The sequence below is a fragment of the Fusarium proliferatum genome (genome assembly GCF_900067095.1).
Source record: "Fusarium proliferatum ET1 genome assembly, contig: FPRO_scaffold014, whole genome shotgun sequence".
NCBI classification, from domain to species: Eukaryota; Fungi; Ascomycota; class Sordariomycetes; order Hypocreales; family Nectriaceae; genus Fusarium; species Fusarium proliferatum.
The window spans coordinates 339,353-354,909 of record NW_022194803.1 but is presented as its reverse complement, the minus strand read 5'-3'; the positions used below and the strand labels follow the sequence as shown (position 1 = coordinate 354,909).

The 15,557-nt window shown below is 48.4% G+C and overlaps 6 protein-coding genes across 6 annotated transcripts; 4 read left to right on the top strand and 2 right to left on the bottom strand.

Moving 5' to 3' along the window:
- Window positions 1-114: 114 nt before the first annotated feature.
- Window positions 115-1,531, top strand: FPRO_04063 (uncharacterized protein; the record flags this gene model as incomplete). Its single annotated transcript, XM_031223818.1, has 3 exons — window positions 115-621; window positions 669-1,173; window positions 1,224-1,531. 3 exons carry the CDS (start codon window positions 115-117, stop codon window positions 1,529-1,531), a joined length of 1,320 nt encoding a protein of 439 aa, XP_031089139.1.
- Window positions 1,532-1,808: 277 nt separating this feature from the next.
- Window positions 1,809-3,672, bottom strand: FPRO_04064 (uncharacterized protein; the record flags this gene model as incomplete). Its single annotated transcript, XM_031223817.1, has 5 exons — window positions 1,809-2,158; window positions 2,211-2,429; window positions 2,478-2,596; window positions 2,776-3,413; window positions 3,478-3,672. The coding sequence occupies 5 exons, from the start codon at window positions 3,670-3,672 to the stop codon at window positions 1,809-1,811; spliced, it is 1,521 nt and encodes a 506-aa protein (XP_031089138.1).
- Window positions 3,673-4,312: 640 nt separating this feature from the next.
- Window positions 4,313-6,438, top strand: FPRO_04065 (uncharacterized protein; the record flags this gene model as incomplete). The annotated part of the gene is made up of 5 exons (XM_031223816.1): window positions 4,313-4,374; window positions 4,440-4,667; window positions 4,720-5,126; window positions 5,182-6,095; window positions 6,151-6,438. 5 exons carry the CDS (start codon window positions 4,313-4,315, stop codon window positions 6,436-6,438), a joined length of 1,899 nt encoding a protein of 632 aa, XP_031089137.1.
- Window positions 6,439-6,629: 191 nt separating this feature from the next.
- On the bottom strand, window positions 6,630-7,454 carry FPRO_04066 (uncharacterized protein; the record flags this gene model as incomplete). The annotated part of the gene is made up of 1 exon (XM_031223815.1): window positions 6,630-7,454. One exon carries the CDS (start codon window positions 7,452-7,454, stop codon window positions 6,630-6,632), a length of 825 nt encoding a protein of 274 aa, XP_031089136.1.
- Window positions 7,455-8,361: 907 nt separating this feature from the next.
- Window positions 8,362-10,472, top strand: FPRO_04067 (uncharacterized protein; the record flags this gene model as incomplete). The annotated part of the gene is made up of 11 exons (XM_031223813.1): window positions 8,362-8,442; window positions 8,505-8,571; window positions 8,631-8,704; window positions 8,764-8,850; window positions 8,912-9,003; window positions 9,061-9,239; window positions 9,298-9,594; window positions 9,659-9,672; window positions 9,730-10,133; window positions 10,185-10,314; window positions 10,383-10,472. 11 exons carry the CDS (start codon window positions 8,362-8,364, stop codon window positions 10,470-10,472), a joined length of 1,515 nt encoding a protein of 504 aa, XP_031089135.1.
- A 739-nt stretch (window positions 10,473-11,211) lies between these two features.
- On the top strand, window positions 11,212-15,387 carry FPRO_04068 (uncharacterized protein; the record flags this gene model as incomplete). The annotated part of the gene is made up of 3 exons (XM_031223812.1): window positions 11,212-12,205; window positions 12,264-13,059; window positions 13,116-15,387. 3 exons carry the CDS (start codon window positions 11,212-11,214, stop codon window positions 15,385-15,387), a joined length of 4,062 nt encoding a protein of 1,353 aa, XP_031089134.1.
- Window positions 15,388-15,557: the final 170 nt, after the last annotated feature.

The window sequence follows — 15,557 nt, the reverse complement described above, 5'->3', positions numbered from 1 at the left end:
GCCCCTTTGCGATGCAACCCAGCCTCAGCCTCAGCCATCAGTAACACCTGAGATTATCATACATCTCTCTGCTATATGCCAACATATGCTCGTTTTCATCGCTTCCTGTCCGTAATGGATAATTCTCTATCGCCCTCGGAACCCCGGATCTCGCACCTTGATGACTGCTGCTCGCAGGCTATTGACAACAGGCAGCCTCCAGAGAGCCCATCGCTCAAGCAACTGTCCTCTGGAGGCGTTGCTGATGTATCGACATCTACCTCTTCATCCTCCCCCTCGTCGCTAACATCTGGCCGTCCTCGCCGCAGACCAATTCCTCGCAAGGGTCACACCAAGTCAAGGCGGGGATGCTTCAATTGTAAGCGTCGTCGCGTTAAATGCCAGGAAACAACACCGTCTTGTGATAACTGCAATCGTCTTGGCCTTAGATGCGAATATCCTCAGACTTCGGATAAGGCGCTGATAACCTTATTTTCACCCCAACCTGCGCAGGCAATATCTCAAGCGCAATTTTCTATGGTTGACTTGCGCTTCTTTCACCACTTTCTCCTCCATGCGTATCCTGGTCTCCCAATCCAAGGCGAAGAGGTATGGAAAGAAGTCGCAAAGTATTCTCATGGCGTAAGCGCAAATATTCCGCAGGTTCGAGGCATCTGCTGACAAACCAGTTCGACTACCTGGCTCACGCTATGCTGGGTGTTGGAGCTTCGCATCTCGGCCTCTGCAATGGCACTGATTACAACTCAGACGCCATATCGCATCGCGTCAAAGCAATCAAGTCGCTCAATTCTGCTCTGAGTGCCCCATGCCAGACCAAGGAAGAGGGTGATGCTCGATACGCGACCCTCATGGCTCTAACGTGGCAGTCTTCCTACATGACTGATGGGATGCAAGAGTTCTTGTCTATGCTTCGCGGCTGTACTATCGTTTTCAAAAGCTCAGTTTTCCAATTTGAGGACTCAGTGTTTCGAATGTTCTCAACAGAAGGGCACGTACAGCGCGTTAATGACATCAACAACGGATTCGACAAGGGTCTGTCTGACCATGAAGCAATTGATGCTGGTATTTCATCCATAAAGGCTATTGCGCCTTTGGGTCAAAGCACACTGGAAATCGGCCTTGTCGCAAATCTTCAGAGCATCCTCGAGATGTCACGATCTACATGTGTCGGTGGTAAGATGCTAGTTTATGTCGCTATGAGGAAGCATTTGCTGACTTGCTAGCTTTTGGTGCCATTTGCCGCGCATACCAGTTATTTGGAGGGGCCAGCGCTTCTGACTACCTCACGATTTCCGATTCCGAGAATCACGTTGCCCAAATAATTATGGCACATTTCTTCGCCATTGAGTATGTGCTTGCCTCGATTGCTCTAGCACCAGTATCGCCATCCTTCCCTTTCCGCAAGACTATCATTACAGCCTGGCTACAACGCGTTAAACAACAGGTCCCTGCAAGTCATGAAGCATATACAAGGTGGCCGCTTGAGTTCACTTCAAAGGGAACCAGTGATTGGGGGATAAAGCCTCTATAAAAGGAAGCGTTAAGTAATGGTATAACAGTAAGATAAATATATATTCTTCTCATAATATAAAAAGTGCTAAAGGTAATGATGTAATAACGTAAAAACATAATAAAACTTGAAAAATAACATAAGTTTTCAACTCCTATGCAAAGACAAAATCAATTTAATCCCACATCATCGCCGAGCAAGTGAACTCCAAAGCAGCAGTGACAACGAGGCATGCTGACATAGAGCTGGCTGCTACAACCTTATCAACTGGATCAGGCGCCTTAACAGCAACGGTATACTACACCCGCGCAAAGATCGCCATCATACGAGATGTCTCCTCGATAATGGCCAATGCCCTATCCCTACTTGTAGGCTTCTCGCTAAGCTCCTGGACGTGGTAGAATACACAGAAAAAGGCCGGTGCCTCAACGACCATGTCAAAGATGGCCCTGATCTTTCTAGGGTCGGCAGCCGTAAGGACATTCAGAAATTGGTACTTGTCAAAGAGCTTCTGAGCCGGGTTAGAGAATACACACTTGAAAAGAACAGTGACAAGACCGGTGACCTTCCGAAGGGTAGAGATAAGTGGATTCTCAAGGGGAATCGTTGCAAAGAGGAAGTCTGTGGCAACGAGAGTAACAGCACCCGCTGCGCCAAGTACAGCTGTGGGTATACGGTGTGGGTTTCTTTGGATTAGGACCTATAGCTTCGGGGTAGAAGATATAGGTTCTTGCCATGATAATATAACCAGCAAGGCCGTGGCCCACAATATAGATGATACGCCCTATCTCACGCGATACACTCAAGTGAGAAGTGCCGTCGTGCTTCTCATCAGATGATAGCAGGGGAGGTTGCTTGACGGCGGCTGAGAATGAAGCCCAATCTGTCGCACTGATTAATGCACGGGTCGTAGCGTTGTCTGCAAATGGAGCTTAGCCTGTGCCGACCTTGTAAACGATTGTGATACCTGCTGCACCGATCCAAAGAAATAGATCAAGAAAGGAAACATCGGGGACTCCGATCAGATTAAGTATATCTGATATGATGGGTATGTGGATTTTGGTGTCGAGCATTTCAACGACAGTCCTAGCAAGTCTGTAAGTCTGTCCAAGACGTCTAGTATAGCATCGACGACCACCTTGGTTGTTCCAAGAATACCTTCTGCAAGAATTCCAAAAAGTCATCTGAGTATATCTGCGAGACTGAGAGTCGAGAAATTCTTTGCGAGGTCTTGAAGCTGTCTAAAGGCCCGAAGGAAGACCAACCCTTCTGCCTCCAGCGCTGTGATCATGTCGTCCGCTAAACCCTGCATCAGACTCGGTTCTGGCATTGGACCTTGTATCGTGATATTGTCGGCTTGGTTCTTCAAGTGGCCCACCATCATTTGAGAACCAGCAGTCTCACTTTTGGTAGTATCGACTGCAGTTCCCGATGGCGGTTTCGAAGCTGCATCACCGAGCCCTGGCCAGTCTTTGATACCGGACCATTCAGCGACTGCTTTCTGGGCCTCGCCTATACACTGGTCTAACTCTCCTTTGGCAGTCTGGATGCCACATACCATGTCAACCAGGCAATATTTGACCATGTTGTGTGCCACCTGTTTGGTGCGACGGATATCGTCCCAGTCAAACAAGAACTCAAGATATCGGAGAACCTTGCTGACTCCCGTCTTGATTTTGTCAAAAACCCCTTCGACAGCCCCAACGACAACATCGACAGTATCGAGAACTGCACGATAAATGTCATTGCCAATCTTGACGATGAAGTCCCATAGTCCAGTAGCTGCGTTCTTGACGAAGTCCACTACCTTTTCAACTCCCGTCTTGAGCCAGTTGAACAAGTCCCCAATTGCTATGGCAATAGCATCCTCGAACCCGGACGGAGACTTTGCTACCCTGTGATACTACCATTGGAGTAACAGGAGCTGTCATGTCTAGTGAAGGTTGATGTGCTCGAGCTCGGTTCACTTTGTAAGTCTCCGTCAACAGCCTCATATTCTGTGCTGGTGCCTCAAGGTCCGAGTCAGATGTACAGGATAAAACCAACGAATCCGTACCAGAGCCTCCCGCCACACCACCAGCAACAGTATTTGTTCGAATCTGGGCATTCTTCAAGGCGTCATTCAATGAAAGTTTGGCGAGCTTGTCAAATGAAATGGCCATGGGGTTGACAATATGCCCAACTTCACCCAACCTCACACTGATGGTAGACCCAACAATACTGTCAGTCGCTTGGATGACCATAAATTATACAATGCCTTAAAGAATTTCATGATAAGTATCTAATTGTATTTTTAATATATAGTATACTAAGCTTGATTAAAGTTATAATATACTTATCTATCTTCCTTCACGGCTCACCTTAGGCTGTAATTAAACACCTCTGAAAAAAAGACCCTTAAATCATAGAGTGGACCTGTTTCAGTCAATCAGAGGGCGCTATGCCTCTTACTCCACAGATTCCAGATAACGAGCGAGTGGGTACGGCAATCAGCCTATCTACACTACTTCACTAAGCTTCTTGCAGTAAGAATTCCCAGATTAGAATTCAGCTAATTATCTACCAGTATGATATGGCTGATAAGATAACGAACGGCAGAGAGAGTGACTCCCCTGCACATTCAGAGCTTCCCCAGGTTCCTAACATCCCGGCGCAAGCTCACCCCGACTCTACGGCATTGTCCCACCACCGAAGCCGTTTGGCCAGGACATATTGTGCAACCAAGGTTAGACGAACGCTGTTGATAGGCTGGGTTCATTTAACTAACCGGGGATCGTTCCAGGGTATACGTAGTAGGCAGCGATGGAAAAAGAGCAACTCGAGTACAAACTCAAACGGACAAGACAGGCATGTGCCAATTGCAGGTATGAAACATGCAGCGTCTTCCTCCTGCCTCTTGTAATTGGAGGAAAAGCTCACTGTCATCAAGGCGCAAAAAGGTCCGCTGCTCTGGCGACCGTCCGACATGCACATACTGCACACGCCTCAAGCAGACATGCTCCTATGAAGAAGCACTCAAAGACGAGGGGCAAAATGACTCTGACAGGGCCCTCCGCCCACTCATGCCAGCAGGAACTAACAAGGAGGAAGCTCTATCTTCACTTTCTCTCGAGTCCCGAATAACCTCGCTCGAAACGAGTGTGCAAAGGCAAGGCTTGTGAGATCGTGTACACATAACATTTCGCTCGGCTGACCAAGTAACTCGGTAGCCTCATAAGTCTTCTCACCAATGAACGTGGCATGGCTGACGGAAATAACTTCCATCTGAGTCGCAAAGAGAATGTCTCCGGAGATGCCAAGTGGCTGGCTGTCACGTCCGACATGACGCTTTCTGCTGCGGCAGACCTATACTTCCAGTATTGCCATAATCAACCATACTCTCTCTTCCACGAGGAAACCTTTCGCCATCGCTTGGCAGCTCAGAAGCTTCCGGACTACCTTTGTCTCGCCTTACTGGCCACTGCGAGCCGATTTTCTCGTTCCACTAGACCATTGCTGCTCTGTGCAGACCAAGCATGGGAGCTTGCCATCAAGCGCTCAACAGCCAACATTGACTCTGCGGAGAGTCTAACGATTGCCCAAACGATTCACCTTCTTGTCGTTATTGACTACTCTGGTATGCGATGCCTCTTTTGTAAACGCAGACTATCAGTAAAGCTGATCTCTTCCAGATGGCCGATGTCGCGCTGCATGGATTAAGCTTGGGTTGGCTGTTCGTATAGCGCAGTGCTACCGGTTCAATACTGAGCCAGATCCCCGTCTTCGTCCTGAAGTTCAGGAAGAATATCGACGGACGTTCTGGTCTATCTACCTACTTGACCGGCTGATGTCTTGCGGGCGAGAAAGACCGACGGCGCTGCAAGACAAGGACTGCCTATTACGTCTTCCGTCCAACGAACAAGCTTTCCGAGACTGCATTGCCAATCGGGGTCCAGTACTTGAACAGCTCACTGGAGACGCGCCAGCAGTTACCGAGCTACCCGAACACAGTCACTTTTCTGTAATCATCTTGATGGCAGCGACACTGATCCGCGTGGTGAATTACGTGCTGCGAGAGGACTCACAAGTTCACGACGATGTTCCCTGGTCTGCTGCTTCACAGTACTCAGCGCTCGAGTCAACTCTGTGGCGACTAGAGCTCAATTACGGACTACTAGATCCATTAAATGCCGTGTGGGAGCAATCGCTCACTTCAGGTGGCGTGGTAGACCCACGAGCCGCTGGGCCTCTGATATATGGCCGCGCCTTGTTCCATCTCGCGGGCTGTCTGCTTCACCACCCTTTCCTCCTACAGCATCGCCTAGCAGAGTCGGCTAGTAGGACACCTCCAGGGTTCTTGAGCAAAGCCTGGACGTCAGCCAGAAGCCACGCCACTGCACTCACATTGTTACAGGAAACAGAAAACCTTGGCTGCGTCACGGTTTCTTGCTTCAGAGGGTATTGCGCCATGGTTGCCGGCTCAATCCACCTTCTCTTTGCGTCTGACAGTAACGATGAGATACGCGAGGCGTCGGTCCGACGATACGAGGAGTGCAGAGGCCTACTGCTAAAGCTGTGCCGTTACTGGGAGAGTTCGAGGCTAATGGTGAGTTTTCCTTGTATATTGCTCGTTCTAGATCTGCATTATTGATAAGTGGCAGTTCATGAAGCTTGAGCGTCTGTATGAAGACAGAGGCCGATATCGTCAGTTTTTTGAGTACACACTAGCTATGGGCGAAAAGACCAAACTCGCAACGTTCTGGGACAGTATCGACAACTGGGTTCCATCGAGCCGGTCTCCAAGCCCCGAGCATGGCCCTCCTGAGCCAGTACAGCCGATTCATTTCCCAACTTCTATGGACTTTTTTGATCTCGCGCCAGCAGATCCTTGGGGAAACGGAAACTCAATCTTCGAAATGGACTTTGCGAATGGCAATAATTTCATGTAAAGTGGGCATGTCAAAGATAGTACAACGCAAGTTTCAGTGCTTAAGATGGTTGATAAGATGACATAAATTGCGTTCCCTGTTGTCGACTTCTACTTAATATATGGTATGTTTCAACTATCTCCTAATCCTTTGTAGTCTGTCCCCAAGGCATGTATGTGCATGAGAGTGACACATAGAGAGATCACAGCGCTTTAGACAGCAGACTTGTCGCTTGTAAGAACATAATAAGTCTTGACAAAAGGCGCCTCAGATGTCCATGTAACCTTCAGACCAGAGGGCAGTGCGATTATATCTCCGGCTTGAAACTTGAGCGTCTTCCCCGTGTCATGCTCGGTGATGGTGACCAAGCCTTCCAGAAGCATGATTGTTTCATCGCCAAGAGGTGCACTGTACTCAAATGATGCAGAGCCATCAGAGTTACATCCAGGCATCCCACGGCCTGTTCTCCAAAGTCCGACCTCGAGACTTCCTGTTGAGCCTGTATCTCTGACGAGGTGAAACTCGCCAGCTTGCTGTTGGCCCTTGCCTGGCTCGTCCCAAGCATAATAAGTCCATACTTGGGGGTTGTCGTTAATGTTGCCAATTATGAGGTCGTCCTTTGCGCTTCCGGGGGTAGATCCATCCCACATGACCCAGAACTTCTTCAGAAAAGGGGCGCTGGTGTGCCAAGCAAGCTGGACATATTTTGGATGGCAGATAATGTCGCCTGCTCTAAGTTGATACTTCTTGCCGGTGGACTTGATGGTAACCTCTGTCGAGCCCTCGAGCAGCAGCATAGTTTCATCGCCGAGGGGAGCTGAATACACGACGTCGCAAGTGCCGTCCTCGTTGCATCCAGGGATTCCTGGGCCCGTGCGCCAGAGGCCTGCACTCAGAGATCCGGATGTTCCTCCGCTTCGAATAACCACGACCTCTCCCTTGGACTGCTGCCCATAAACTGGATCTTCCCAGTCAAAGGGGACCCAGGTCCCTGTTGTGCTGCGGGAGCCATGCTCGAGCTGATGAACGGAGCCCATGTTGGAACTTTGTGCTTTGTAATTGCCCTGACGTCAAAGAAAGCGACTTATCAATAAGACAGTAAGTATGACTATGGTCACGATCGTCAATTGACTTGAGACAGAGGCGCTATGGCTTCTTTCTTAATAGCCCCCCGGCTACCGTAGCACTGTAGCTTATCTTCACCTCCGCAATTGGCATATCATTTCTGGACGCCCAGACTTCATCCGAGACCCAGGCTTTCGGAATTGTGAGTGGGGACGGCCCGACGGACCAACCGCAAGGACTCCAAGTAAGCACCTAGCCGACTTGGTGGCTGATCTAGTCTGGAGCTATACTTAAACGAAGCTTATCTACAGGACCAACGAAAGCAAAATCATATCAGAGATAAGCCGCACCAGATAAGCAACATTTCTCAACACCAGCATCAGTCTGACCTACCGTAGGCGCTGCGAAGTCGTATGCGGAGATGGAACTGCCTCTCGTTGCACGGACCGTGTTCCACAGTCGCTTCCGAGACTAGGGAGCTTTGCTATGGTTCCTCGAATAGCAGCTCGAAAGACTATCTCATCATCCAAGTCTGTCAGCAACTATCGCATGTCGATCATCCATATCAACAGAGGTAGAATGCGCCTGAACGTTAATCATACTCTGAGGTCAAAGCTGAGAAACAAACAAGCCCCAAAAAGAGAATGATGGATAGATAAAGAAGACCGAAAAATCACCGAATAGAGGGAGCTGATAACAGTAATGCTTGGGCATAGAAGTGTAATTTATATAGACCACGCGATGTCAAGACGGTTATGCAGAGTCGACAAAATCATAGACTTGGTCTTATACCACTCTGAATTAGCTTTTTGACGCCATTTATCTACCTTGGTCGCATCCAACATCTGTGCAAGAAAGCAAAAGATATCTCCATCCGCCATGACAGCCCACGAGATGACAGCACTGTCGGGCATGCAGCACTCCAAGAAGCGACAATGGAGACCCTACTTGCTCGTTGTCGTCAGTACCACGCTTTCGAAATACAAGTTTCTGGCCTCTTATGACTGACTCTTCCTTACTAGATGTTGAGCATTAGTCTTGGAGCCATGTCGTTTGGGTATGCTTCTGGTGTTATTGGAGCAACCGTCGGTAAGACACCACTTATAGCCCGCTTTAGTTTCTCTGCTCATGCTGTTGATTCTCCCCAGCGCAACCCTCTTTTGTCGAGTATTTCGAACTTGGTACCAGATCAAACGCAACTAGTCTTATCTCTGCCATGAATGTGAGAAGCCCCTGGCTCTATCCCGCAAACTATAGACTGACTAAAGTTTCATCTTCCAGTCTCTCTTCTTTGCTGGCGCAGCCATCTTCATCTTGACAGTTCCATTCTTTGCAGATAAATGGGGACGAAAAGCAGCCGTGGCAGTGGTGGGTGCCTTTCGCTTACTCTTCTTGAAAAGATAGCATGACTGACTTTACATCCATCCAGTCGGCTACTGTCATCATCATAGCAGGAGCTGTGCTGGCCGGATCTGTGCACGTCGCCCAATTCATTGTGTTCCGATTTGTATCGGGAGCTGGGTAAGATTAACTATGGTATACTTGCAGCTCAAAATTATGTTCTAACCTGACGACCAGGACGTATATGATGATCTCGTCGGTGACGCTGTGGATGACAGAGATAGCACCTCCCTCGATCCGTGGCGTTCTCGTCGGTCTCGTCGGAGCCAGCTTGCTCTTCGGATACTCATCATCGGTTTGGGTTGGCTACGGCTTCTATTTCTTCAAAAGCTCAAATGCCTGGAGAGTTCCATTTGGTAGGCACCGAGAGGACAACTGTTGATTTGACTGGGAACTGATATAAGCCTATTACAGTGTTCCAGGGTTTTCCATCACTCTTATTGCTTGCGCTTCTCTACTGGCTGCCGGAATCTCCCCGATGGCTTATGCTTCAAGGCCGCCACGAACAGGCCAGGGATACTCTGCTAAAGCTCCACACTCCAGAAGAAGTAGAAGTCGAATTCCTTCAGATTCGCGAGCAGGTCGAAATCGACAAGACACTCCCAAGCTCATACTGGGCCATGTTTGCCAATAAAAACAACAGAAAACGAACCCTCATCGGCATGGGAACTTTTGCCAGTATCCAAACATCTGGAATTCTAGTAATTAACAGTCAGTACCCCAAATTCCTTTGCACGATAGCCTGAGCTTCTTTACTGACCCCTCCTGATCACAGACTATGGTCCTATGGTCAGACACTACACGCCGAGAAGCTCAACAACGAACATAATGTTAACCATTTCTTAGATCTACGGCGCGCTCGGCTTTGGAGTCGAAACACAGCTCATCTATGCAGCTGCTTGGCTCACCTTGGGTTGGGGCGGTGGCTGCCTTGCACTTTTTGTCGTCGACAAGATCCCAAGGCCTAAATTTATTGGCTATGGTCTCCTCGCTTGCCAAGCATGTCTGATAATTGAGGCAGCATTGGTAGCCAATTTTGCGGGCTCAGACAACAAGACAGCCCTCCGAGCTTGCGTCGCGATGCTCTTTTTGTTTGTCTTCATCTATGAGTTTGCGTTGGACAGTGCCCAATTTGTTTACCTGGGTGAACTGTTCCCTACTCATATACGAGCCAAGGGTGTCTCGCTGGGCTGTGGAACACTTGCACTGATGAACGTCATATGGCTATCTGTGGCACCCACTGCTTTCAAGTAAGTTCCTATCGCATCTGTAGCCAGAACCGTTGAAGCTAACGGCTGCAGTTCGATTGGCTGGAAGTTCTATCTGTGCTTTATTATTCCAGGATGCTTTTGTGCAGCGATGATTCTGTACTATTTCCCTGACACGCTGGGCTTGCCCCTTGAAGAAATTAATGCTATTTTTGAGGACGAGGTATGTGTTATGGTGATCTAGTCTCAATTTTGAGGTAAAGGTTGTCTAGAGAGCTAATATTTCAGCAGGATAGAGAAAGCATTGTTGGAATCGAGGAGGGAAATGGAAAGGGGTCATTCTCAGCCAAGAGCCCCAAGGAAATGGGTAGCAGTGAGTAATAATATAGTGATGGCGTTGAGAAGTGACACGGGCCCTATTCCTGTGTTATCTAATAATGGCGGCTTCCGTTATCGGGCGTTTGGTCTAGCGGTCTGATCGTCACAGATATATAGCCTATAAATTATATCTACCTGGACAATCTTACTAAAATATTTTATAATCAATTCCGAAGATACTCTTTTTATGCTAACTTATCATTACCATGCCACAGTCTTGGGGATCTTCCATGCAAAAACATCTAATAACAAGGGCTAACCAGAGACAGCCTAGCAGGCGTTGGCCGACGCACGTCCTTATTGCAGTCCCAGTGCTTTCACAGATTTTGCAACACCACTGGCAGTCTGCCTCGTCATATCACCCTTGCAGATCCCACCGCACCTAATTGGCCGATTGGGATGAAAACCCTTGGTCATCGTCACAGAAACGAGTGCGGGCTTGTCTGCCTAGCGTAAATCGGTCAATGCTCTTATGCCAAGGGCTGTACTCCAGGGGGGCCGGCGGCTATTGTTAAAATACAACCAATGGAGTCTCTGTTAAACAATGGGCCTTGTATAATTTCGGCACAAAATGCACCCCAACCAGTTCGATTACCGCCCAACAAGGCTGTGCCCCGCGCAGTGCACAGTGCATTTGTATCTACTCCAGCCCCAGCATCAGAAAATTAACCCATTCCTTACCCTCTCATTACTACTTATCGATACTCCTCGGCATAAAAGCACACCCGTCAGGATCTCTCAAATGTCTAATCCAAGCGATCCAAGTTCCTATACCGTTGGATGGGTTTGTGCTTTGTCGACAGAGTTCACTGCAGCCCAGGAACAATTCGATGAGGAATATGAGCCACACGAATCACCTGCGCACAGGGAAGCAAACGACTTCAATGTGTACAGTTTCGGCAAGATCAAAGGCCACATGGTGGTTGTCGCTGTGATGCCAAATGGTCAATACGGGACTGCATCTGCAGCCACTGTGGCCAAGGATATGATACGCAGCTTTCGGAACATCCGTTTTGGTCTTATGGTCGGGATTGGCGGAGGCGCTCCTACTAAACAGCATGATATTCGCTTGGGGGATATTGTGGTCAGTTCACCTACACCGGGCCAGAGCGGTGTCTTCCAGTACGACTTCGGAAAAGCTACAAAAGAAGGGTTTCAACCCACCGCATCGCACAATAAACCACCCCCGCTATTACTCGCTGCAGTAGCAGGGCTTAAGACCCAATATGAGCGAAAGGGCCTTCAGATTCATGAGAAGGTCAGCAGCATCGTCGCAAACAACGAGAGATTAAGGGTCAAATATGGGCGTCCAGACGATCCAGATTCTCTGTTTTCACCTACGGTTGATCATAAGAGTGCACCATGTCATAAGTTTTGCGTGGCAGCCCCGACTGATCTAATCGATCGCTCACTACGACAAGAACCAATGGAGGTTGTCGAAGTCCACTATGGTACCATTGCTTCGGGTAGTACTCTCATGAAGAATGCTTTCAAGCGAGACGAACTTGCTGCCGAGGCAAATATCTTATGTTTTGAAATGGAAGCCGCTGGATTGATGGATGAATTTCAATTTCTCATTATTCGCGGAATCTGCGATTATTGTGACTCTCATAAGAATGATAATTGGCAGGGTTATGCAGCTATGACAGCGGCAGTATATGCTAAGCAGATTCTAAGCAGAATCCGCCCAGAGTCCGTTGCAAGGGAGCAAACTATGATCTCAAAAATTGATGAAGGTCAGTAGTTTTATTTGCTTTTGAGAAACCTACATCTAATAGATAATACTCAATTCAGTAATTTCCGGCGTGGAGCATTTGAAACGATCCATTGCAGAACAGGAAGTACTGGACTGGCTCTCTGATGAAGAGTTCGGAGCTTATCAGTTCGATGAACGCAGTAAAAGAGCTCCAGGAACCTGCCAGTGGTTTCTCAACTCACCGGAATATCAGTTTTGGACACAAGAAAAAAGCCAAGTCCTTTTCTGCCCAGGCATTGCCGGGGCTGGAAAGTCCGTCCTCGCATCTGCCGTCATCGAGAACCTGCATGCTCGCTTTCAACCCAATTCGAGCACCGCCATCGTCCATATTTACTGCCGATACAATCGTGCCGATCGGCAAACATTCGACGAATTGCGGGCGAGTATACTGAGACAGCTTTGTGAACGATTGTCTCCCCTCCCTAAGTGCATAATGCAGGTTTACGCCGAATACAAGCTTCAACGGGTGAAAATCCCTCAAGAGACGAGTCTTTCAGCGCTGGAATCCGTCTTAGGCCTGTTTTCCAAAGTCTTTCTGGTTGTTGATGCGTTAGATGAGTGGCAAGCAGGAGACGACGCAAGGCTTTACTCCCTGCCAGGCGAGCTTCTCTTTCTTCAAAGGAAATTGGCCATTAACCTTCTCGCCACATCTCGACCTTTACCCCTCATTACAAATCAGTTTGATAGTTACCCTTCCCTTTCGATTATTGCTCAACAGGAGGATATTGACGCCTACGTTGACAACTTTGGATGGTCCGAGTCGAGCTGCATTGGCAAGATACCAGGACTAAGAAATATGGTAAAAGAAATCATGTCAAGACTTGTCAAGGGAATGTAAGTTTCTGGAACCATGGTCCATATCAAGCACTCCCTTACTAACTACGACCAAGGTTTCTTTTAGCGAGGCTATACCTCCACTCACTAGAACACGAGACCTCGGAAAGGGACGTGAAAGATGCTCTAGAGCGACTCGAAGACCGGGCGAAGCATAACACCAACCCAAAGTTCAATATTGTGGACCAAGCATACAGTGATACTTTAAAGCGGCTCAGAGAACAAAATCAAAAACACTGTGACCTAGCCTTTCGAGTTATAACTTGGATATGTTGCACAGGCTGGAGGCTACCAGTCGATGCAGTCCAGCATGGCCTTGCCTTACGGGAAGGTGACACAACCTTTCATGAAGATGGGATGATCGACCAACAATTAATGCTTTCTGTATGTTGGGGCTTGGTCGAGATTTCAAAAGGAAGCGGAGAACTACGGCTTGTCCACTATACTACCAAAGACTTTTTCCGGCATAACCGGCATTTGCTTGAGGAATATTTCCTCACCCGGCATTCACTCAACTGCTACTTGCCTTCAGGCACTGATGCCTATCTCGCAAGGCAGTGCCTCACCTGTTTATCCATCGGCTTACCGAGGCAGCGCTCGGAAGGCATTGGCAACGACTCGCAGAAGCGATTCCGATCTTGTGATGCGTTCAAACCTTCTAGGCTTGCACGACTACATCTGAGGCGAAAAAGTTCTCCGGAACGGCGCAACTACGAGACTTTGGTAGACGAAATTAAGAGGCTTCCGCTATACGAATATAGCGCATTCAATTGTGTTGGCCACTTGAAACGCCTCTCGCGGTTTGATCAAACATACATAAATTCCATCTCGTTGCTCCGAAGACGAGGTATGTTCGACCAGGCGGTCCTGGTCGTACTCGCCCTTGGTGATCGGTGGGGGGGGGAAATTCAAGCACCCAAAGAACTGAATCCCTGTCACCTGGCTGCCCTCTTCGGGCTCATTGATTTGGCAAAGTCGCAGATGGAGAGGCCCAACCTCGATGCAATAGACGATTGTGGCCCGGATGAGCTTGTTTGGGCGATGGAATGCTTGGCATTCAAATTTTCATTCAATTCTAAAATCGATATTCCCTCGCACTCTTCACAATTCTACTTCGACATTGGCATGGATCGTCGTCGTGTTGTTAAGGCTTTGATAGCATCAGGTGCTAACCCACACATGCTTGGATATGAGGGGAACACCCCTCTACACTTGGCAGCCATTTCAGGAGACGGGGATATCATTAAAATGCTACTCGACCGTGGAGCAGACATTCGCAAATCAAATGAAAGTGGCCATATTCCTCTCATATTGGCAATCCGACATCAACGGCATACGGCCTACACAGAGCTCCTCGAACTCGGTACAGTCGACATGTGTGGAGAGAACCGTCGCACAGCTCTCATCGAGGCTGCTTCGGTTGGAGACTTGACCCTAGTAGAGACGCTGATTGGAAAAGGTGCCACAGTTGACTTTTCGGATGATACCGGGCAAACTGCTTTGATGGAAGCCAGCACACGAGGCCACCCTCAAATCGTTAAGCTCCTCCTCGAAAAGAAGTCTGATGTGAATCGCAAGGATCACAACTGTCACACCGCTCTTATCAAAGCGTGCATTGGTGGTGAATCCAGCGTTATTGAGTTGTTACTTGGAGCCAATGCTAAACTAGAAATTACGAACGCTGCGAGAGAAGCTGTTCTTTCCAAAGTAGGTAGCAGGTGTGGAGAGAGCACCATCAAGCGATTCCTCCGATACAGCACAGATCCTACTACCCGAGATCGACATTCCGGCTATATTCTTGTTTCCGCCAGCGAGCGTGGACGCCTAGATATTGTTTCATCGATGCTAGAAGACGCCGCATTTAAGCCAGCTTCAGAGTATCTCGACCTTGCCTTCTCAAATTCATGCTCGGCGGGAAACGAGAAAGTTATGAAACTTTTGTTAGATCATGGCGCAAACCCCAATATAAACCTCAAGCCTAGGCATTCAACAGAAACAGTTCTGACGCATGCTATTCAACAGGGTGGCGATGCTGTCGTCTTGTTTCTCTTAGACGCTGGCATCAACTGTGAAAACGAGAACGACGTCGGAATGGGGCCTATTCACGAAGCTGCATCAACAGGCACAAAATTAATGGTTCAGAGTCTAATAGACAGAGGCGTTTCTGTTAATCATCGTGCCTCCATAGGACGAATGCCTCTGGACTTTGCAATGAGGCGTGAAGACAAGGACACTTCTATCGCGGACTTCCTTCGAGAACGTGGTGCAATCACTGAGGTAGAGCGACTAGTTCGATTTATGCGAAATAGAAGGAAGAAGGTCGATTGACTTAGTTAATAGGGTTTAGATATTCCTGTTTCAGTTCTCTTGGCCTACGGAGTCTAAATCCTCTATTAATGAGCAGTTCTTCACAGTAGTGTTAGCTGATGTATGCATTGCGTTGTTATCTTTCTCTCGTGGGCTCATGGAAAGGCCATCCATATACCCTCTCGCCCAAG